Source organism: Eupeodes corollae, chromosome 2, assembly GCF_945859685.1.
Source record: "Eupeodes corollae chromosome 2, idEupCoro1.1, whole genome shotgun sequence".
NCBI lineage: Eukaryota > Metazoa > Arthropoda > Insecta > Diptera > Syrphidae > Eupeodes > Eupeodes corollae.
This window is the reverse complement of record NC_079148.1, coordinates 114,638,385-114,661,999: the sequence shown is the minus strand read 5'-3', so window position 1 is coordinate 114,661,999 and position 23,615 is coordinate 114,638,385. Positions and strand designations below refer to the sequence as shown.

The 23,615-nt window shown below is 31.7% G+C and overlaps 1 protein-coding gene and 1 long non-coding RNA gene across 6 annotated transcripts; one reads left to right on the top strand and one right to left on the bottom strand.

Annotated features, from left to right (window-relative positions):
• The first annotated feature begins 1,307 nt into the window (after positions 1-1,307).
• LOC129948497 (F-box/LRR-repeat protein 21) lies at positions 1,308-23,182 on the top strand. Its single transcript, XM_056059517.1, has 10 exons — positions 1,308-1,556; positions 1,703-2,056; positions 11,644-11,799; positions 11,868-11,972; positions 12,037-12,268; positions 12,345-12,617; positions 12,679-12,753; positions 12,824-13,060; positions 19,002-19,202; positions 19,270-23,182. Exons 2-9 carry the CDS (start codon positions 1,917-1,919, stop codon positions 19,143-19,145), a joined length of 1,362 nt encoding a protein of 453 aa, XP_055915492.1. The 5' UTR covers positions 1,308-1,556; positions 1,703-1,916; the 3' UTR covers positions 19,146-19,202; positions 19,270-23,182.
• Positions 1,560-3,508, bottom strand: LOC129948498 (uncharacterized). 5 transcript variants are annotated; one of them, XR_008781887.1, is made up of 2 exons: positions 3,070-3,508; positions 1,560-2,148 (listed from the first exon to the last, which is right to left on the bottom strand). It is a non-coding gene; the product is annotated as an uncharacterized LOC129948498 (long non-coding RNA). The 5 variants fall into 5 exon arrangements; XR_008781888.1 differs by lacking the exon at positions 3,070-3,508 and adding an exon at positions 2,973-3,044; XR_008781889.1 differs by lacking the exon at positions 3,070-3,508 and adding an exon at positions 3,009-3,035.
• Positions 23,183-23,615: the final 433 nt, after the last annotated feature.

The following is a 23,615-nucleotide window of genomic DNA, read 5'->3' as shown; positions in this document are numbered from 1 at the left end:
TTGTATACCTTTAATATGCCAAAGACACAGTGTGAGCGTAAGGAAAAGAGGAAAGTGTTGGAAAGGAGGTGTCGGTGTAAATTCATTTTAAATTTCTGAATATTGCAATGACAAGGAAAGATAGAGCGTAACAAGGGGTTCCACATGCGCGAAGTACAGCTAATTTGCGCTCAAGGGTAAATTGATGTGCATTCCTAGAAGCGCGGGTATTACGGTTAAATTGTTTAAGGGAAGAAATGCAACTGGCTATTTCATTAGATCATAGTCCGTTAAAAAAACGGTAAAAAAGGGTGAGCAATATCAATGTCTGAGTGACGTAAACGAGTTGATGATGTTAATGTCAACAATCATTTTAAAAGCGGTTTCGAAGCATTAAATTCCACACGATTTTTTATTCCCTATTGTACAATGCTGTGTAGGTCGGAATTTAATGAGCTAATCATATTTTTCCTTTGCTGTTCCACACCCGAACTATTTTGGTTTAAAAAATGATACAAAATTTTCAAACCCCATCACTTCTTTTCTTTAAAAGGCTTGTTTTTTAAAGAACAGCTGTTGTTATAAAGTTTCTAAATATTTTCGGTGAAGTAAGAGAGTATATGAAACCAACGTCAAGTTGGCTACTAGCAGTGCATATTTAATAGGCCAATGGAATTAATGTTCCGATTTCAAGAAACTTGAGTATATTTTTCTTGAAAACTTTTTTACATGTATATGAACATTTTTGCCCAGAGACTATCAATCTGCCTTTGCTGATGAACACTCTCCGGTTCATTTTCTGTTTGCAGTTTTCTTTAAATGTTCTTACACTCACTGATTATTTTCTTAATGGAGAAAATATAATTTTAACCATTTGTTTGTATCGTAATAATTTCAAAAAATCACTCCGATACATCCCCAGTTGATTCTCCAATCGCCTTAAAAAATAAGCAATTATAATGTGCTCTTAAAATATTTATAAAACAGTAACACCATTGAACAAATATAACAATTAAATGACAATACTCAATAAAAATCAAGAAACAACATTTCATCAAATAAAAGCAACAATGAACCACTTTCATGCAATCACCACCTTACGATGAAATTCATTCTGCGATGAATTCATCAACTTTCGTTGTCTCAAGTTTTCAGCACTGCGACAACTGCACCGTTGTCAAAATCAGCTGCTTTCTGTTTTTATCTGCAAGTGCAAAAGAGACACATCCAAAACAATATCTAAATTTGTCTCACTTTCTCCATCATCTTTCTTCATAATTTCACCGTTTTTTTCATAGCCGTTGTCGCGCTATCCTCTTCCTTGTCTATAGCCATCGCTCCTCATCATCATTCTTTTTCTTTATTTTGAACTGAACTGAGTGCATTCGTCGCAGTGTTAAAAAAAAGGAAAAACTTTTACTTGTCCAGCTAAATTATCGACGACGACGACAGAAGGAAAAATCAAAAACTCAACTCATACGACGCAATCACAGTTCAAAAAAAGAAAAGAAATCAAATCAAGTTAAAAGTTTTTTCCTTCATCAAAATAAAAATCATCAAGATAATCAAAAAACAAGGTGAATAAATTGTAGTTGAAATTTTAATCAAATCGAAAATTTGATTTTTTTACATTTTAATTTTTGTTCTTCTAAATTTTTTGTGTACAATTCAATCCTTATTTAAAAAAAGAATTTGACAAGAAAAATTTAAACATTTTCCTCAGAGCCTTCAACTTGAACGAACAGTTTGTGACTTACCCCAAAAGATCACCAACCGAAGGAAAATAATTGGAGAAAGAAAAACTAAACAAGAAAAATTTTCATTTTTTTCCGTACGTACTGAAAATCTCACACAACTCTTACTCTGCTAACTGGTAATCATCGCTGCTGGCCGTGGGGTGGTCGACGGTCGTTGATTCGAGAGGAGGCGAACGAAACATGACCCGAAGATCCCCACAATGGGGCGAAGTTCCAGCCCTTGCCCTTAGTCGGGTCTTTGAATACTTGGACGAGACCAAGGATCGATATAATGCTTCCCTGGTTTGCTGGCATTGGCGAAGCATTCTCTTCCAAAAGAGGTATGTAAATACTTTTTTTTTTGTGTTTTGGGTGTCTTGACGTGACTTATTGGAATTCACAATATGCTGCCACCTTTTGTTTAAAGATTCTTCTAAAAATAGCCAGAGTTAAGATTCAATATTATATTTGTATGTATGTAATTTTTTATTTTGCGTTTTAAATTTTTCGAAAGTGGGCGGAGGAGGGAGGGCGGGTTGCGATAAATAATAAGTTAATCAAGTGGCAGTGGTGCTGGTGCTGGTGCGCTGGGTGTTGCGCATTTGCTCTTACTCCGGTCACAGCGATATGGTGGTGCAGCACCAGCAATTAGTTGAAAAGTGCAGGTGCAACTGTATTTGCAGAGGCGAGGAAAAAAAATATTTTTCTTTTGTCTCTCGCTCGACTCTCCTCGAGTCGATAGATGGATGGATGGATGTGACCTTAAACGGGCGGTTGAAGTGGGTTGGGTTGAGTTGGTTGGGTTAATCCAACCTTACCCTACCATAGTCGGAGTGGAGAAGCTTAAAGGCATTTTTGATGGACGTTGGAGTCGCTTTTGATGGCTTCAATTTATTGTTTGTTTTTCTCTGTTTCGAACACAAAAACAACAACAACAACAAACTACGATACGTAATGGTGAAAGTATTTTTTTCTTCTCATTTTTGCTATAAAGTAGGTATGCCATACCTATCTATCTACTTGAGGTATTTTTGTTTAGACTTTGTGATTAAGTTTCTTGTTTTGTGGTTTCTGTTTTGAGTTATTATTCCGTCAACGTGCTTGATACATTTCTTACAAAGAGAGAAATACCACACTTATGATATCGGGCCATGCGTTTAGCCACACAGATAGCAAAAACAACAACAAGAACAAGACCACGAATAATGTCACAACACAAGAGTAAGATAAGGTGATGCAACTTTTGGGTAAACTAACTTTGATAATATGAAACCAAATTGAATAACACTTAACTGAATTATTTGTATATTGGGTTTTGTTTCGTTTTTCTTATGATTAAATTACGGTAACTTACATTTCTGGTTTTAGATAGTATTAAAAATGCAATTTAGTTAGGTATGTACATAATAATTGTGTAGGTACATGTTGTCATGACATGAACATGGAAAGATTTATAAACTATTTCTTTCCTCAGGTATCAGGAAATAGCACCTGCCTACTTATTGTATACAAATAGAACATGAAATATTTTAATGATCTGGAATTATAGATCACACAATATGATTGAAATACCAGTTGGCAGTTATGTTAAAAATAATGTATTGTTACTCAAAAATTAAATTAATTAAACGTCTAAATTGCACTATTAAAATTAAAGCGACCTTGAATCATTTCAATAATTGTATGGTGTGAAAAATCAATTAAATTTAAGTCTGAACTTTTTTTATGACTTATTTTTACTACTGTGAAAGTAGAATTCTGTAAATAACATGTTTAGCTATGACGAATTCGCCATCTCTGTTTTGAGGTACTTAATCATATTTGTTCTTTTTTGATCGAATTATATATGCTTAATTTAACGACGTTTTTTTTTCTTAAGTTTGAATAAGGATATTGAGTAGTTAATGTGCCGACTTAAGTATATACATATGTCTTTTTTTTTCTAAATCGATCAAGATTTCAATTAAATAGTTAGAAATATTTATTATTATATTATTATATTTTTGAAATCAATCACAAACCATTTAAGATACAGTGACGGACAAAATACGAAAAACTCAAAATTTGTGTGAAGCTGCATTTTTTTTGTTTTGTTTAAAATTGCAGATAAGTTAATTTTATGCAATGCCGATGTCTATTGATTTATTTTAATTTTTAATGTTTACATAGTATAAAATATAACAGAAACGATAACTTAAAGGCTTTTTGGCATACTAATACTGGGCCTTTGTGTTGTACATACCTAGTCGTGCCATAAGTTCTGCTAGAAGCATACAATACAAAATAAGAACTAAAGGGTCCTGCAAAAAAACCTCACGTAATTTTAGACGTTTATATTTAAAGCTATTTATAGATAAAATGGTAATGTTTAAAACTAAAATTATTAACTTCCCATAGGAAGTTATTGTAATGGGTCCAATTTGTCAAATTGAAAATCTTGACATTTCTCGAAGTTTCAAGATGTCTGCGCGTGCGTGTGTACGTACGTTCGCGACGTTTTTTTCGTCCTCCATAGCTCAAGAACCAAAAGAGATATCGACTTCAAATAAATTTTGTTATACAGATAATAAGGCAGAAAGATGCAGGAAGGGCTCTCAAGAAAATTGCGTGGGGTTTTTGGTTAAACCTAAATATCTTACGAACCAAAAACGCTAGAGACTTGAATTTAATTTTATTTGATATATTGTAACGTAATATCAAACAAGTATATTTTTTGAAAAAAAAAACAATATAACGGTTTTTTTATAAATCAATAAAACTGAAAAAAAAAATTGTCACCTCCAAAATTTTACGACAGAAATATAATTTCATCTCTAAAACAATTTTGTGCAACGAAGAATAATGTTTTTGACATCTGATAAAATTTAAAAATTGACAGTTTTTTTACAACAAATTAAAAACCGAAAAAAACTTAACAAAAGTTGGTTAAAATTGATTTTCGACTCAAATATCTTTTCTAAAATTGTAGATATTAGCTTTTAACTAATTTTTATTTATAAGAAATATTGTTTTTACCATTAGGACACATTTATAGAAAAATCTAATTGACAGTTTTTTTTTATAAAAAATAAAAATCTAAAAAAAACATTACTCAAAGTTGGTAAAAATTGAATATCGATTCAAATATCTTTTCAAAAACTTGAAATTTAGGCTTCAAGAAATATTGTTTTTAACATTTGGTAAATTTTTTTTAAAAATTCGAATTGACAGTTTTTTTTACAAAAAATAAAACTCTAAAAAAAAACAATACTAAAACTTGGTCAAAATTTACTTTCGGTTCAAATAGTTTTTCAAAAATTAAAAATATTCGCTTCAATCTTATTTTATTTCACAGAAAATATTGTTTTCAATATTCAGTAATTTTGATATAAAAATCTAACAGTCCGCTTTTTCATAAAAAATAAAATCTACAAAAAATAGTACGCAAATTTGGTAAAAATTGATAGGAGTACATATAGACAAACTTTTAAGCAAGACAAATCGACAGACGGGATGGGAAGTTATCAGTGTGGGTCGCATCCCAGCCTCTTTTTTCAGATTTAACTTTTTATTTTCACATAGATTATATCAGAAGCGATAACAATAGTAGAAATATTAAAAAAAATATACATTGGTATACATTAGGCCATTCCTATCCAATGAATTGTGTTTACCTAGTCGTGCCATAAGTTCTGTTACAAGGATTTTGTACCCTAAGACAAAAATTATCTAATGTTTTATTTTCATTGTTGTTTCATTTATTTGTTCATGGAATTAGTTTGTTTAAAAAAAATTGTTTCACTCAAAATAACTTTAAAAATTGTATCCATTGATCTATAGTTACACGCACTGTTTCTGTTGATATTTTTACTGATTGGGTCAGTTCTATTTTTAGAACTTTAAAATTCCTGTAAGATTGGTTTCCGGCACGCTTTCCAATTTTCAACACTAAACAAAAATCTTAAGGATTAAAATATGGACTACACAAGCAGAATTCTATTGTAGAATCCATATCTACAGTTGTGTTCACAAAAATAGCAGTGCTCTCCAAATAAAACAAAAAGGCCTTCAATATCAACTTTATAAAATGTTTCATTAAACTTCTAATAACAAACTAAAATATTTTATTCATAATAACAGAAAATAAGTATTATCGATTTTTTACCGTTAGCTTTGTCACAGTAAAAACCGCTTTTAATATATATGGCTGTTCATAAAAATAGCAGTGCATGGAAAAGTACTGGATCTATCACGTAAGAAGTAAGAAGAAAGTAAGTTATATGAAAGTATACAAAAAATTTTAGCTTACAATTAGTACTTTGTTGCATAACCATTGTTTTTTATGATGCCTTGCATCTACGTGGCATCGAGTCCACCTGACACCTCTCGACTGGTATTACGTTCCACGAATCACGCACTGCTTCCCACAATTCTTTTAAATTCTTGGGTTGTGCTTTATGAACTGCGTTCTTAACATCCCCCCACAAATTTGCGATTGGGTTAAGGTCGGGGGATTGAGCGGGCCACTCCATAACGAATAACTTCTTCTGCGTAAACCATGATTTTTCATTTTTTGACGTGTGCTTTGGTCATAGTCTTGTTGGTATAACCAAACCAACGGCATTTCCTCTTCAGCATGAGGTAACATAACCTCCTCGAGAATTTTCACATAGTCGGTTGCATCCCTTATACTCCTGATAGATAGATAAATAGGCCCGACTCCGTAATATGAAAAGCAAGCCCATATCATAATTTTTCCTCCACCATGCTTCACTGTGTACCGTGGATCGATTGCTGCATTTTAGGGTCTTGTCACATATTTTGACTTTGCTTTCATCGCTCCACAAAACATACCTGCATTTCTCTTTTGCCTAATCTCTATGCTCTTTAACAAAGTCCATTCTCTTGTCACATGTCTTTTCGTCATGTAACTTCGCTTAAAAAAGACGTCTTCGTATTGTGACAGCGTTACCAGATAGTTAAAGTCCATTTCTTTTTTTTCCTAGAGCCTATGGAAGGGTTTTGTTCTGCTAACTAACCTAGCGCTTTCGGTTTATTTTGCCATCTTCAGGCGTTACTGACAATTTTTGATTAGCAGCCTTGGATGTCTTGAATATTTTGAAAGGTTTTTCACTCCATACGCAGTTTTCTAATAAGTTTACGAATTTCTTCGGTGCAGTGTCTTGACCGTCCCGTTGTTTTTTTTGAGCTATTATTTATTCATTTTTTATATGCTAGTATGTTACAAATACCTAAAACTTTACATAGTAAAATATTCACTTAACGAAAAATGAAAAAAATTGAATTTTTAACACTTTTTAATTATAAAATCAAAAGCACTGCTATTTTTATGAACACTCTAAATCCAGAGAGTTTGAAATAATGTGTGTTCACCGGGAAAAGTAGGGTATAACTTTAAGCTTAAAGTCTTTAATATGAGAACGAAAGACAGTTAGATGCAAGTAACAAGATAATTTTGTTGAAAGAATTTCCGTTATTAAATAATTGACAATCTAATAAAATGTGACCAGCACTGCTCCATTGAAAAAGGTATTTGTTAAACCTTTTGCGAAATACATTATCTTTCTCTTCCATGGTAACAGAAGTGAAACTGAGAATAATAAGATAAATATTTTATATCAAATGGATGTTTTCAGCAGCAAGGTCTTGAAGTTTTGTAACAGAATGTATAGTACGACTAGGTACATACAGTTTTGGCCGAAAAAAAGCAACTTTAATTGCAACGGTTATTAAATAATTAAAAAAAAAAACAAATTTAGGATTCAATTATTGTATATTTTTGTTTTTAAAATTTAAATAAATATTTACAGTTTCTAATGGAAAATAAAATATAGTTGTTTTTGATATAGTTTATTTTCAATCACTTCCGGGATACTTTCAAAAGCTAACTAAATTAATCAAACAGATCGTTTTTATATTTGCAATTAATCTTTAAAATTCATCGATCTACAATTTTGCCCCGAAACCACGTCTGAACCTTATAAAACAATCCATTGTACCATCCTATTTTTGGTGAATCGGTCCCAGTCCATGCACTGAAAAATATCCTCACACCATTACGTTACCTCCTCCATGTTTTACAGTAGCTGCGGTGTAACGTGAATTTAGTGACTTTGGCTGGTCTGCGAACACGACGGACTCGTCCGAAAGGAGTACGTTCCTCTATTTTCTAACAGTCAAGTTGATGTGGTCATGAGGAAATTTTAATCTCAACGGCTTCTTGTGGAAATAAAAGGCTAACAGCTTTTAAAGATGTTAGTCCAACAGCTCGTCTCCGATTTTTTCTCGATCTTACGTTTAGGTCGAGTTGGGTTCGTATTTCTCTTGATGATTTCTTCTTTATTTGATATACTATAGCAGAATCCTATCGTTTTATTGTTTTTCTGAGTCTGCCACCTCGATGAATCGTTTGGAATGACTTTTTGGATTTGTAAAACTTTATTTATGGGCAAATGATTGATTTATAAATATTTTTATTTGACTCATTCCACTTTTATTTTAGAAACAAGTTGCTTTTGTCCTACTCATGACGTATTTTAATATACGGTTATGAAAACTATATCCTCTTGTGGTCTATTTAGAAGTACATACATATGTACATACATAATGTATTAAATTTTGGAAAAAATTAACATGATTTGTTTAAGTTATTAATTTTGAAATTCATAAAGATGGAGGTAGTTTTAGTTGCTAATGTTTTGGCCAACACTGTAGTTCCAAATGAAAGTTAATATTTTGAATTTGCTTTACTCCTACTTTAGTGGTTTTCAAAAAAAAGTTTGTAATTTCTGTATCTCATTTTCTGTCTCACTTCAGCACAGGAATTTAAGCAACAAACAAAAACAATGGTGTTTGTGTTTCTCAATTCTTAAATTTCTCAACGTTTCATGCAAGAAATTAATTTTTTCAGAAAGTTATCTAGCATAACATTCTTGTTTATTTTTTAAAAATCTTTTTATCTTAAGACACTTTAATTAGCTGTCCTAACTCTAAATATATTCCAAAGCAAATAAATTTAATGAAACAAATAATTCCCAAACTTAAACAAAGTTGTTGTATGTTAACACTTAAAAGAAGCTTACTATTGGACTGCGTAAGGAACTGTTGACAAATGTATTATTTAATTCAAATAAAAGTTAATTTTTCTTATGTTGCCTACGCAAGGCGTTATATACAATTTTAAGTTAAATGTACAAACATTCGACCCGAATTTAGCACATTGAAAAGAGTACAGGTATTTTTCTACTTTCAATTCTTTATTACTTGCAAGCAACGGTTCATTTTTATGTTTTTACTATGACTACCTAATATGTTAATAAAAATGTGTAAATGATTGAAAAGTAAAATAGCGTTTTGCGAAAAATGAAGATTGTTTGTGATTCGCGTTGTTTTTAGCTGAACATAAATTTAGCCCGTTTTGCAATCAAAGAGTGTATTTTTTTTGTTTTTTTTTTTCAAAAGAAAATAATAATTTTTGAGGTAATTAAATATCCCTTTAATGATCTATATTAAAAAAAATGAATTAGTCATAGCAAAAGGAAAATGATGCTCAAAGGAAAAAAGAAGTCTGATCTTGAAAATTAAGTCAAAGAGTTGGACGGTTACAGACATTTCTAAGTTGTTAGAATGCACCAGGAAGCTGGTTTATAATGCCCTTCATCATTTCAAAAAGTTTGGAGTGATTGAAAACGTTAAACAAAACCCCCGGGCCAGAAATATATGTTCTGGAGCGATGGATCCAAATTCTGCCGGTTTGGATCGGATGGAAAAAAATATGTATGGCGTCCAAAAAACAGGGAATATGAAGCAAGGTACTTCGTAATAATTGACACAAAAATATACCAGAACGTGTACAGAGATATCCTGTTGGATCATATGATACCCTACTCAGAAGACAATTTGCCGTTATTATGGCGCTTCATGCACCACAACGACCATAAACACACTTCAAAGTTAGTGAAGTGTGCCTTAGAGGTGAATAAAATCGACGTTTTGAAGTGGCCAGCACAATCTGTCGATCTTAACCCGATGGAGAATTTGTGGAATGATGTTGAACATCACATTGAGCAAAAAAAAACAACCAATTTAACACAATTGTGGCAGCGGGGTGAAGCTGTGGTTATATACATATATAAATTGACTTATTTATCAAGTAATACTATTATTTTAGTGCATTCAAGTAAAATTTCATATAAATGTGATTATTATTTACCGTTAAATCCCTATTTAAACAGAATCATAATGGCAACTGAGACGATTATGGTGAAAATTAAGCATGGCGCTGTAATTAAATTTCTCACTAAGCAAGGAAAAAGTCAAAAAACTATTCATAAAGAAATGGTGACAGTTTACCAGGGTTCCGCACCTTCATTATCAACTGTGCAAAAGTGGTCAAGTGAGTTCAAGAGAGGCAGAGAGAGCATTGAAGACGACTAGTGCTTGTACGGGAGAAAGCATCAAAGAAGTCGAAAAACTTGTTCTCGAGGATGCCTGAATAAGGGTGAAAATGATGGCAGAGATCACCAAGCTTTCGACTGGTACCATTCACACCATCTTTCATGACCATCTTAACCTTTCAAAGGTCAGTGCAAGGTGGGTGCCACGAATGCTCACAGCGCCTCAGAAAAAAGTGAGAATCGCATGCTGTAGAGAGCTTTTGGAGATGTGTAGTGAGAACGCGGACGGTGTTATGCATCGGATTGTTACTGGGGACGAAACATGGGTTCACTACTATGACCCTGAAAGCAAACAAGAGTCCATGCAGTGGCATAAAAAAGGAACAGACCCCCCGAAGAAGTTCAAAGTCACTCCGTCTGCCGGGAAGCTCATGGCCACAGTTTTTTGGGACTCAAAGGGAATCTTACTCATTGAGTACAAAAAAAAAGGTGAAACCATCAACGCCAAATCCTACGCTTCCACTTTGCATAATTTGCGGGAGGAAATTAAAAAGAAAAGACGGGGTAAACTCGCAGCGGGACAACGCTCCTGTTCACACGGCGCGAGTTTCCAAGGCTGCTGTGCGAGATAGTGGTTTTGAAGAAATTCAACATCAACCCTATAGTCCATGTGAAAAAAATGTCTTCGTGGAAAAAGATTTTCGGATGATGAAGAACTCAAGTCGGCATTAAATGGGTATTTTGCAGGGAAAGAGGAAACTTATTTTTTTGAGGGTTTAAAAAAGCTTATCTCAAGATGTAACAAATGCATTGATGTTAGGGGAGATTATATTGAAAAATAAAAACAATTTAAATTGAATTCGCATTTTCCTTCATATCGATACCGAGAATATATTGAACGCCCCTCGTATCTATAGTAATTTCCATTTTGTCTTACTTTTTCTTAAAGCTTTATTATTTATTTATGGAAAATGAGTACAAAAAAATATCTTGATAATCTTGAAAAAAACTAATCTTTCGAGTCGCTGATTTTGCTTAACATTTGTAGCAAAATGCTTTTCTTTGCTTTTCGCAATTGTTCTATTTTGAATTGCAAATTTAATATGTAACTTTTAAACGATTCACATTTCTAAACTCTAAATGTTTTTTCTATATCAATTTTGTTTATGAAACCTATAGTATTATCATGGATACGTTCGCCGCAGCCGCAATATGTCGTCGTCGGTTTTATGAAATAAGGTTAAGCACAAGCTAATGTCACTGGATTCACTAGTTCACCCCCTCCCCTAATCTCCCGCTAATAGTTCTATAGGTTTTGTATACAAAAATATCACTAGGTTTGAAATTTTTCGACCAAACATTATAAATGCATGCATAATTTTATTTATTCATATTTTATGTGTTAGGATCTTTCTTCAAAATCGTAAAACAAGCATAAACGTCATATAAACTAGAAACTTATTATTTGTTATTTTTTTATTACAATTTATCTAAAAAAAAGAGGTTATTTTATATGTTTATTTTTCTTGCAGGTTTTTCCAAAAGTTTAAGTTCACTCTGAACATTGATAACGACCGACAATGTTCGTTTTTTCTTCAAACTCTTTTGCACTTAACAAACGAACTTACAATGGTTTTCGATTTCATGTGTGTTTATCACATTGAGAAAATTCGAAGGATCCTTTATAAGTATGTTTATCAATTTATCATATAAAAATTCAAAAAATATTGATAATATTTCATTTATTAAAAAAAAGAATTGCCAGAAGTGATAGTTTGGAAGGTTTACGATTCCAAACAAATAACGTTGGACATGTTGCACCAGGTGATATAATGGACGAAGGTCTAATCGATATCGAAAAGTAAGATCAAGATATAATTATTATATTTTTGGGGATAGTATCTTTTTATCTCATTTTCTTTTAGATTCTTTGTTGAACCAATAAAAATTATTTTGAGTCGCAAAAAATCATCAATCAAAGTTCTTGATATGGGCGCTATCGAATCGTTGACATATTATGGTGGAGATTTTCTCAAGTCCATTGCCAAGCCTCAAGAAATCGAACAACTAACATTCGCTTCGATTAAATTCGATCCTAGTCACTATCCAATATTTGTATTGGAACCTGTATTCCTAGAGAAATGTGCATCACTTCAGGTAAGAAAAAAAAACATTAAAAAATTGTTCCCAAAGAACATAATATATGTTTTTTTTGTTGTTGTTGGTTTTGAAGGTATTATCGCTTGACTATGACACACTGAACGAAGATGTCCTCCGTACAATCCAAATACTTCCATTAAAAAAACTAATGATTTGTGTTCATGGATTGGATCGTGAACATCCTGGAATCTCAGAACATGCATGGTCTGAGTTTTCAAAGAAATTCCAAAACATCGATTTGATTGTCTCATTGGTTTATGCTTATGAAGCTGTTGAAGTTCTTCAAGTTAGGATTTTACGCCAGAATATGCCAATCACTCATTTGAGAGTTCTATTTTGTGATTTTGTAAATATAAATGTTTTTTTTTAATTAAATACAAATTGTAACTAAAGTTTATTTTTTTTAGATAAATGTCGAAGCTTTGGAATGGATGTCACTTTATAACAAGAACACCTTAAAGAGTGTTCAATGGATTGACTCTGTAAGTTTTCTTTTTAGAATTTAAAATTGGATCTTGAATCTTAAATGTATTCTCTTCTTTTATTTTGAAGGCTTTTAAACATCCTGATAAAAATGTGATGGATCTATTCTTACGTTCAGGGCAGGATCCTTTTGTAATGATGTCTTGGCGATGTGAAAACTTACAAGAGATTGTTATACATGGTTATGTATTGGATGCGCACAATATTGTTGGAATTTCAAGACTTCGTGGACGATCATTGAAACGATTGGAAATTTCCATGATTGACAATACTCCATCTTCTGCAAGTATGGAGGCATTTATTGAGGTAAGTGGAACAAATTTTCACTTTGAGTGAGTTTTTTAAAAATTAAATTAAATTAAATTAATTAATAGATGCAATTTTAAATCTGATTTTCTTTAAGTGTTTCGATAGACGCCCATCGACTCGGGCTCATTTTAGTCGACTTATTTGACTTTTATTCATAAGAATTTGTAAAATTAGATGTTTGTGTTTCCTGAGACAATTTATTTTAACGGATTTTGCTCCAAAAAAAAACAGCCAGTTGCTTTCTCTCCTTTAAAAAACTTCATCCGTGATACTCGCGTTTTCAGTTTATCCTCGAGTCCAACTTCGGTAGTACTGTCAGTATAAAGATTAGTTCTTTATCCATACTATTCGAATGTAGAATACTTTACCACAGTCTATTTTTCTCAGTAATTGCAAAATTTAGCAATTCAAAACCAGCGTGCACCAATACCTCCTTTCAAACCCTATGTCAATTTTCTTAAGTTTCCAATATTGTCATTGGCATTATGAGTATCAAAAAAACCAATGTGTGTGCGCTTATTACAAAATGCACGAATGGGTCTCACAAAATTGCTCCGATGTTTAAAGAATCTCTTTAAAAATAGTGCCTACATTTTAAAATTTAAAAATACACCTGCAAAATAAGTTTTTTTAAAAAAATATAAAAAAGCGATTTTATTTCTCAAAAACCTTTGTTTGGAAAATAGCGTTTTTTTTTAAATTGTTTTTTTATTTAAAATTTTACAATTGTTTTAAGAAATATAGAAATAATTAAATGCTCATAAATTGTATAAGTTTTTATTTGAATTTCGTTAAAAAAATGAATTGAAATTATTTAAACCGTTTTTTTGTTTAATGAGAAAATTTTAAAAACAAATTAGCGATCACCCTTCTGCATCAATATAACAATTTTTTTAAATTAAAATAAGCCAGGTTATGTTAGGTTAAAGTGTCTGTCCATGATGGAATCAGACACTAAGGCCAGTTTAATGGCTAATTGTGATACCACATGAATCTTGAAGCTATCTCCTAAGCTCAATGAAACCAGTTTGAATCCCTTACGAAACGTGAGAGGCTCATTATGCTGATATGACTTAGATTGTTTAGATCGTTAAAGAAGAATTTCTCTTAGGTAATTCTTGCGTTTTCGAGCCAGAGCAGGGCATGTACAGAGAAGATGATGAACTCCTCTTAATCGTCCATACAGCTTCTGCAAAAGTCATTTGAGAATACGCTTAGTCGCGTGGCGTGCTTTCCTATTAGACAGTGTCCGGTTATGACACCTATTATCGAGCTTATATGCGATCTGCTTTGAAATAGCAAGCACCTTGAACGTTTTAAATCCAGTGTTGGCCAGATGTTTATTGTGACCTGACACGTGGTGATTGTGTTCCACCTGGTGTTTGCCTTCTTCATAGCATCTTGCATTAGCAAAAGTTTATAAGAAGCGATTGGTATGCCAGTATGTTCCAAACGTGGTAGGATGAGCTGCATTTTACCGTTCCTGGCGAGTTCATATGCCTGGAATGTCGCTATGACCCGGCAACCAGCAAAGGTGAATATTAAAATGTTGTGAAAATACGGGTATCCGATGTTGATATCACGTTTTCTTTAAGCCAGGGCAAGACTTCGGCTTTGAGCACGCTACAATGATTAGGAAGACGGAATGAAAGACTTGATTTCAGTCGTTCAGAGAACACTCCTCACTAACGCCTTTTTTTGTTTTTGAATTATATGTATAAAAATAGATTGACTCATCTTCCAGGAATGTCCTATCCTCCCAGAAAAATCTGGGAGGTACAAAAATCTGGAAATTTCTGTCGAATTGCAGTTGGGGGATGGTGTAGTCTGTGTGCTTTGGCATTGATTCTAAATACCTAAGAATTAAGGAGTGGCCAATGTTGTTGTTAGTCCACCGCGACGAAGCTTTGAGGCGAATAGCAGAGCTTGCAGCTACTTGTTTGCTAAATATGTCAAGAAGTTTAAGGTAGAGTAAGGTGTCCAGTGCCGCAGATGGGGTCGTGCGAAGCGATCCGCTTATACATACATAGGCAAGCTGAACGTTGGACTTTATTTAATTTATCTCGGTTTATAGATTTCTCTAAAGCATTCCAGTTTCCATCATTTGAATTCAATTAGTCTTTAGATCTCTGAAGATGGAATCGTTCGCACAGCTTCAGAACTTGACGTTTGTTATAGCCCTGGTCCAGATGGTGTACCTTCTATATATTTTGAAAAAAATGGGCATCCTATTTATCCTATCCTCTTCATATTCTTTTTAATGAATCGCTTAAATCTTCAATTTTTCCTGAAATTTGGAAAACTTCGTTCATAACACCGATACATAAAAAGGGTAGTAAAAATGAAATACAAAATTATCGTCCCGTTGCAAAACTGCCCGTTATCCCTAAGTTATTTGAGTCCATTATTTGTAAAGTCATATCGTTTAATTGTAAATCTATAATTTGTGACAGGCAACATGGTTTTGTTCAAAATAAGTCAACAGTTACTAACCTCTTTCATTTCAGTTCATTTTGTTTAAATTCGTTTGAAAAACGGAAACAAGTTGACTGTGTATTCACAGACTTCAGTGAGGCCTTTAATAAATTATACCATAACACGTTAAGTTCCAAACTTAAATCCCAAGGCTTTAACGATAAATTTGTTAGTTGGGTTTCTCGTACTTATATAATAGATCATACAGCGTAGTTTTTAGGAATGAGCGGTTATCATATTTATATACCTACTAACTATGGCGTACCACAAGGTAGCCACTTTGGTCCTTTACTGTTTATTTTGTACGTTAACGAATTACCTTTTATTATAAAACAATCATCTGTTTTAATTTACGCTGATAACATTACAATTTTTTAAACGTATTCACTTACTTGACGACTGTTTACTCCTACAAGATGATCTAAATAGTTTTCGCGAATGGTGTTTTATAAATAAGCTTTTACTAAACATAGACAAATGAAAATCAATATGTTTTACACGCAAACAAAAATTTTGACTTTTGACTTTCAATTATCATATAAGACCAATATTATCATTTGTAAGACCAATATTGGAATATGGCAACATAATATGGGCTTCCTTTTATTCAGTCCATATAAACAGAATAGAAGGAGTACAAAGAAGATTCATGCACTTCTGCCACCATTTCTTCCCATGGTCCAATTAGCACGAACTTCCACCCTACAATCATAGGCTTACGCTCATAAATCTTCCATCGCTTTCTAAACACAGAGATTACATTCAGCTGTGCTTTATTATAAAATTAATCAATGGGTCAGTCATATCACCATCAATTTTGGAACAATTAAACTTTATTTATAGCCGTTCAGGTATTAGAAAACAAGTTCCTTTACGTCCTATATCAAGCAGACCGAACCATGGTAAAAACAGTCCCCTCAACCATTTGATTTCAGTTTACAACAAATATTACTTTTTGGTGTATTCTGTAAGTGATGATTTTAAAAGTAAAACATTTAAATTACATTTTTTCAACACTTCAGTTTAGCTTTTTTTTTGCAAATTGCTTAAAGCATTGTAAATCTGTTAATCTAAGAATAAATGTAATATTAGCCTTAAGTTCTAAAGTTAGTTTGTTTAACGAATTCAATAAATAGATGTGTGAATAGATATTTGATTCGAAAATCGGTCTGATTACCGATGTGTATAGCCAATGCGTGATTCTGGGTTGTAAGCCCCATTTAGTATTGCCAATAGCTTTCTTGCAAGAAAAAAGAGCTACAGTAGCTTTTTTGACTCTTTCCTGTACGTTGCGTTTCCAATTTAGTTTTTTATCTAAGACAAGACCTAGGTATTTAGCCTCGTCTGAGAATTTTAATTGGATTTATTTATATAGAGGGTTTACAAATGGAATTTTGTATCTTCTCTAAAATAAGACTAAATCGGTTTTGTGTGGGTTAACACCCAGTCCACACCGATCAGCACAAAGTTTTAGTCTGACTAAAGCATTTTGTAAGAGTTCTTTTAAGGTGTTAAATTGCTTTCCTGAATAAAACAAGCCAATCTAAGAACGAAAAATCTATACGACATTTTTTTTAAATCTAGCCGTTTTTGAGAAAATTCGTTTTTTTCGATTTATTGACCGAAAAAATTGCAATTTTCGGTCTAAAAAAATTAAATAATGTAGCAAGTAAAAAAATACCAGGGGGCATATAAAAGAATTCCTGTCCTACGAAAAGACGAAAAATTTAAACGTGAAATTAATTAATTTTTTGTTTGTTAATTAATTAAATGGCGCTACAGCTCGGGGTGGACCTGGGCCTCAACCAACATGTGTCTCCAGCCAGCTCGGTCCCTAGTTAAGTGTCTCCAGTTTCGCACGCCAAGTTGTTTTAGGTCTTCACTCACCTGAGTCGCGGTCTTTCTCTACTGCTCCGTTCCTCGGGATTGGATTCGAAGACCTTCCGGGCTGAAGCGTTGATGTCCATCCGCTCTACATAACCTAGCCATCTAAGCCTTTGGACGTAAATTCTGTTAACTAGGTCAGTGTCGCTGTAGAGCCCCTACAGTTCGTCGTTATATCTTCTTCATTCGCCATCTATGCATACGGGACCAAAGACGTTCTCATCTTTCTTTGACAGGGTCCAGGCTCAGCGTCATAAATAAGAACCGGGATGATGAGTGTCTTATAGTTGGTGATTTTAGATGCTCGAGAGAGGACTTTATTACTCAATTGCCTTCTAAGTTCAAAGAAGCAGCGATTCGCAAGAGTTATTCTTCGTTTGATTTCAGCGCTGGTGTCGTTGTCTTTGTTTATAGCTTTGCCAAGGTAGACAAAGCCCTCAACTACCTCAAAGTTATAGCTGTCCATGGTGACGTTTTGTCCAAAACGTCGTTGTTCAAAGTCCTTTTTTGATGACAACATATACTTGGAATTATGCAGATACACAAGGGATAACTTCGATCCCTCCGCACTTTCTGGCACTCTCCCATCAAAGGAAGAATCTGCTTGGCAACTATTTCTTCGGGTATTTAGATGAACTCTCTAGTACGCCAGGTAAAAACATTCTGAACTTCGTCAAAGCCTCTGAATGGCTTGACTAACTGAACGCATAGGTTTTTCTTATTAGCTTGAGTAGCAATACTCACGGGTATCACAATGGATAAGTATTGATCTAAGTGTGACGGTAAAGGCATCAACTGTCAGCCCCTCAACCTAACCTAACCTATACTTGGTCTTGCCCTCATTGACCACTAAACCCATATTCTTCGCTTCCGTCGCAATTCTCAAACACGCTCCACTGATATCACGCTTTGATCTTCTAATTATGTCAACTTCATCTGCGTATCCGAGTGATTGGATGGGCCTTTGGAATCGTGGGTATCGATTTGAAGCTCCTAGGTTTTTTCCAAGATCTGCCATAGTGTGAATATTTGGACGATGGTGGACTTTTCTGGTCTAAAGCCACACTGATAAATACCTTTCAGGTTGTTGAGGAACAGCTTCAGTTGTTCACATAATACGTCAGAGAGGATCTTATATGAAACGTTAAGGAGACTGATGCCACTGTAGTTGGCGCAATTTAGGGGGTCTCCTTTTTTATGTATCGGGAAAATTTTCCTGAGGTTCTACTTATCGGGCATGTTTTCTTCCGACCATATTTTGCAGATGAGTTGGTGTATGCTCCCTACAAAGTCATCGCCTGCTGTTTTGAATAGTTCGCCAGCGATGCCGTCAGATTCAGTAACTTTGTTTGACTTCAGTGAAAGGTGAAATACATTATAAAAATAAACAGTGGTTTAGTAAGAAGAGAGATTCGACCCCTTGCTTCTTTTCCCTACTCGCCTAGTGTGGCATTAATAAGACCTTCAAAGACGGTCTATGTAATTATCAGTCACAAAATAAAAATACAACTTTTTTGTTTAAAAAATTGCTGACACAAATATATTGCTAACAATAATATGTCGTTTATATTCTCAATAGGAAATAAGCTCTTTACTTGGACAACGCTGGAAACCTCTAAATCCAGCTAATCTACATCCCTCACTTGGATATTCTCCAGTCTCTGATGACGTTCGTGATGAATACGTTTTTGATCTCATTCGATCTGATATGCAATCAAACTAACAATCTCAACTAAATTTATTTAAGTAAAAAAAAAACAACAACAACAAAAGACATCAAGTAAGTAATAATACAAACAAATTAAACAACATCTTATAAACAATAAAAAAATTGATTTAAATTTTAGAGCAAACTCTTAACTTGTGATCAAAACGCACCTCTCTCATAATATATAGTCAATATATTTTTTTTATTTATTTATGGAAATTCATGACTAACTTTTCCACCAATTTCCGTTTACACAGTCATTATTATATTATGTATACAGAAAAGTGTGTATAAAACAAAACAAAAAACAATTGCTCTTATTTTACCCAATTTAGAATGTTTTTTTTTTTCTTTTTTTTTTTAAATAAATTAGTAAAGAAATTAAATCTTAATGTATATTATGTTTAAAATAACAAAAAAATTATAAAATTTTGATGAAAATTGTAATATTACATATATGTAAAAAAATCCACAACAAAACACACACTGAAACAAAACCATTCTGTGATTTAAAATATAATTAGAAAATGAAAAAAGAAAACCGAAAATGTATTGAGTTTGAAAAAAAGGAGGAAAAAAATATCAATCGACATGAAAAACGATCGCCATATTATCGACAATTAAATATTATTTTTTTTACCAAAAAAAAAGAGAAGAATTTACATTATGGAAATAATTCAAAGAGTATATTTTTTGTTTAATAATTTTTGTCATTTTTGTAAAAAAAAAAATAATAACAACATTATAATTATTATAAAAACAAATTCAATGTTTAATTTATTTTATTTTTTTTTTTCGTTTGTGTGAAACTACTATTTTTTATAATGAATTGAATAATCTCTTATTTTTCTATTTTGTTTAAACCAATTTATTACTTTTTGTTTTTTGTTAATTAACTACCTCTGGAAATTGTGAACGTCTTAAAAAGGAGTTAATAATTATTTATAATAAGAGACAAGAAATAGAATAAAAACTAACAGTACGCTTTTTATATTGATGATAATGATGATGATGTCAGAAGAACCATACTTTTATGAGAGAATATTTACTATATACAATAATAAGATAAAATTAAAACTAAAGAACAATGCATGAAAGAAGAAAAGAATCAAGAAAGTAAAACAGATAATGTAGATGTTCTGGTATAGATATTTAACAAAGTAAAAATGGTAAAAAAAATTCGACTATGATTTGAAAAATCAAGCTAAAGTACAAAATAGTTTTGTCAGGATATTCATACATTTCTATTTTATCTCTTCAATAGCGAAATGGGTTTATTTCTTTTGTTGACTAAATTTTATGTAGTTTTACTTTTACAGAAATAAAACTTATCAAATCGTCCATGAAATTCCAAATACAAAGTAAAAAACAATCCTTCCACTTAAATTGTAGATTTTTAGCCATCCAACAAATGAAAATGGAGTTTTATTTAAATGAAATGTTAAACATTTATTTTTCACTAAAATGTTTGTGTCCGAGATTAAATGGGTTCCCTTTTTTACCTTGAAAAGTACTTTGAAGTCTTTCTGTTAAGTACATCCATTATAAACAATTTATTTTTATTGAAATACAAATTCACGACTAGTCTCTAGAAACCTAATGAAATGAAACTGAGATTTTATTTGACTTCAGTGATCCATTAAGGGAGGGGCCAAGCCAGTATTTTCAGAATATTATTTTCTGTATCGTCTTTTAAAACAAACTTTTATATTCATGAATATTCTCTACTTACCGATATTTCTAAGAAGAATTCAAGTTTAAAGACATGTTTTTTAATTCAGTTTCAGTGACTTGATCGTACAAAATCTTGGTCACCTGAGCTTTGTATAGCTAATATTCTAACTTTTCCAAAATAAATGTATTTAATACTTTCTTTACAAAAAAAAAACTAATTTTACACACAATTCAAATATGTATGTGTATGTACGTCAATGACAAAATAAGATTTCATTAACAATGCTTCCAACAAAAGTACCATCATCATGCATCAGTTTTATGTACTCGTACATAGAAAACATTTTATAGAATTCCTTTGAGCCTTTTTCAAGATATGAATATCATTTTGTTCAGTTAATTTTTATACGTGCGTCTTTTGATGGGGTACCAGATCACCAGTCCAATGAAACGAAAGACATTTTTGGCCCCATTTGTTAGCCGTACAAAAAATAAAATGGAAAATCAACAACAAATCTGGGCGAAGAAAATTCAGTAGTGAAGACCAAATCCAAAACGCCGATATTTAAACAATTTTCTCGTATATAAATTTCAATCATTAGTTGAAAACCAATTCTACTGTATTTATTATTTTTTAAACTTATTATTTTAGCTTGATTTTTCAAAAACAAAAAAACATAGGTGCATCTTAGAATTTACCATTATGAAAAAAATCCGTCAGCTATATTATTATTATATAAACAAACATATAAACAAAAAAAATGGCAACAAAAGTCGTTCTCACGATCTGTTTTGATATTGTTATTTTGTAGGTATTAAGAACAAAGTGCATTTATAATAATTTTTACTACATGTAACCAATCCAAAAGTTATGCAAAATAAAATGAAAATGGACGCACCAAAAACAAATATAGTAAATAAAAAATAAAGAGAGATGATAAAATATTCCAGACAAAAGAAAAACAAATAAAAATCAAATGAAATGAAATGAAAAATTACAAAAACAAGAAATAATTGTGATATTAACAAAACAAAAATAAAAATTACGTAGCTCAAATGTCAACGTAGCTCAAAAAGCAAAAGCAATCCAGCAAAACAAAAATATTTCTGATAAAAGATTAAAATCGAAAAAAATTGTGATCAGCCAAATTAAAAAAACAACAACAACAACAAAAAACAATCGAATTAAATAAAAGATAAAAATCAAATTAAAAAAATAGCGTGAAATAAATATCTCTTGAAATGTATTAAATTATGCGTTAAAATGCGTTTTCAAAACAAACAAACACACAACTTTTTAAAACTTGATGAAATGTGATACAAAACAAAAAATATATTGATGTTGATGGACATACGGATATTATGTACATGTAAATTGTTAACTAACAAAAACAAAACAAAAAAAAATGAACAATAACAATATTAAGAAACAAAGAAGAAGAAAATTAAATTAAATATATTTATCAATCAATCAATGCCATGATTTAAAACGACAAAACAACAACAAATTTGTATTTAAAAAAAAAAGAAAAAACATAAACATTACATTACCACTATATACGTTAGAATAGTAAGTTTTCAAAACAAAAAATGAAGAAAAACAAAAACGAAAGAAACAAACAAAAAAATATTCAATTTTATTGCAATTATTAATTATTAATATAATTTTTTTAGACGAAATTTAAAAACAAAACAAAAACGAATTGTATTGAATTTATATTTTATTAATATTGAAGAAGCCTCTAGACAAGGTTGAGACGTGTTTTTGTAAAAGAACGATAACGTGTGTGTGTGAAATAAGCGACATTTTAATCTATTATCTTAATGAGAAGAAAAGAGCGCAAACATTTTTACATTAAGATAAATATTTCTTTTAATTTAAAAAAAAATATTAATACAAAGAAAAACATAAAATACGATATAAAATGCAGCTATCGAGAGTAGAAAATAAGAATCTGGTCCTATCTCTAGTTCGAAAGTTGCTCAAAGCAACCAGCTCACTAAATAAAAAAAAATGTAGTGTTGCTTTCTAACATTTTATTAAACCATTTTTTAAGCAGTTATAGCAAGCTTAAAATTATTATAGTTTGTAGAAAAAAAAAGAAAATTAGATAAACAAGAAAACTTAAATGAACGATAAGACCAACGTGTATAGTTTTGCAAGTAGTTTTTTCATTGACTTAATTTTGCTTTAGATTCATTTTCACCATTCGAGGTGATTACGGGACGTAAATGTTAACGTTAACATAACATTATGCGCAGCAGGTGGTATAGCATTCGAAATGAAAATTGACACATAATAACGTGACATAACAAGTACCTGAAAAAAAACATATTATGTTTATTGTAAAAGATGTGTTGTAATTGTAAAACTTTCACTATCTCCAAAAATAGAATCCAAAGGGAATTTTAATCATTTTTAAAACTAAATTTCAGTAGTGATTTTACGTTACATGAGTTTTTAATTTTTTGTATTCCATCATCACATTTGCCTCAATCAGTTGTTGCATTTACTCATTTTCTTGCTCTATATTGATTTTTTAAGATAATATTTTCAAAAACAAAATTATGAGTCCAATATATGCTAAATTAATTATTTTATTATAACAATTTACTTAAGTTATATCGACACAGTCAGTTGATTATTTGGCAAAGCCGTAATTCAACTCAAATGAGCAATATCACACAATTGACTGCCCTTTTTCGTTAGCTGTTACTTATATCAATTGTATCAAGTAACTTAAAGCCCTATTCTGCTATTCACGTGGATCGAATATTCGATTCACCCATTCGATTCCCTTTCACACTGCC

Bases quoted from the DNA above. Each gene is read 5' to 3' on its own strand.
- LOC129948497 (XM_056059517.1), top strand. From the start codon at position 1,917: ATGACCCGAAGATCCCCACAATGGGGCGAAGTTCCAGCCCTTGCCCTT. The intron at 2,057-11,643 runs GTATGTAAATAC...TTTTTCTTGCAG, and splicing joins AGCATTCTCTTCCAAAAGAG to GTTTTTCCAAAAGTTTAAGT. The intron at 13,061-19,001 runs GTAAGTGGAACA...TATTCTCAATAG, and splicing joins GTATGGAGGCATTTATTGAG to GAAATAAGCTCTTTACTTGG.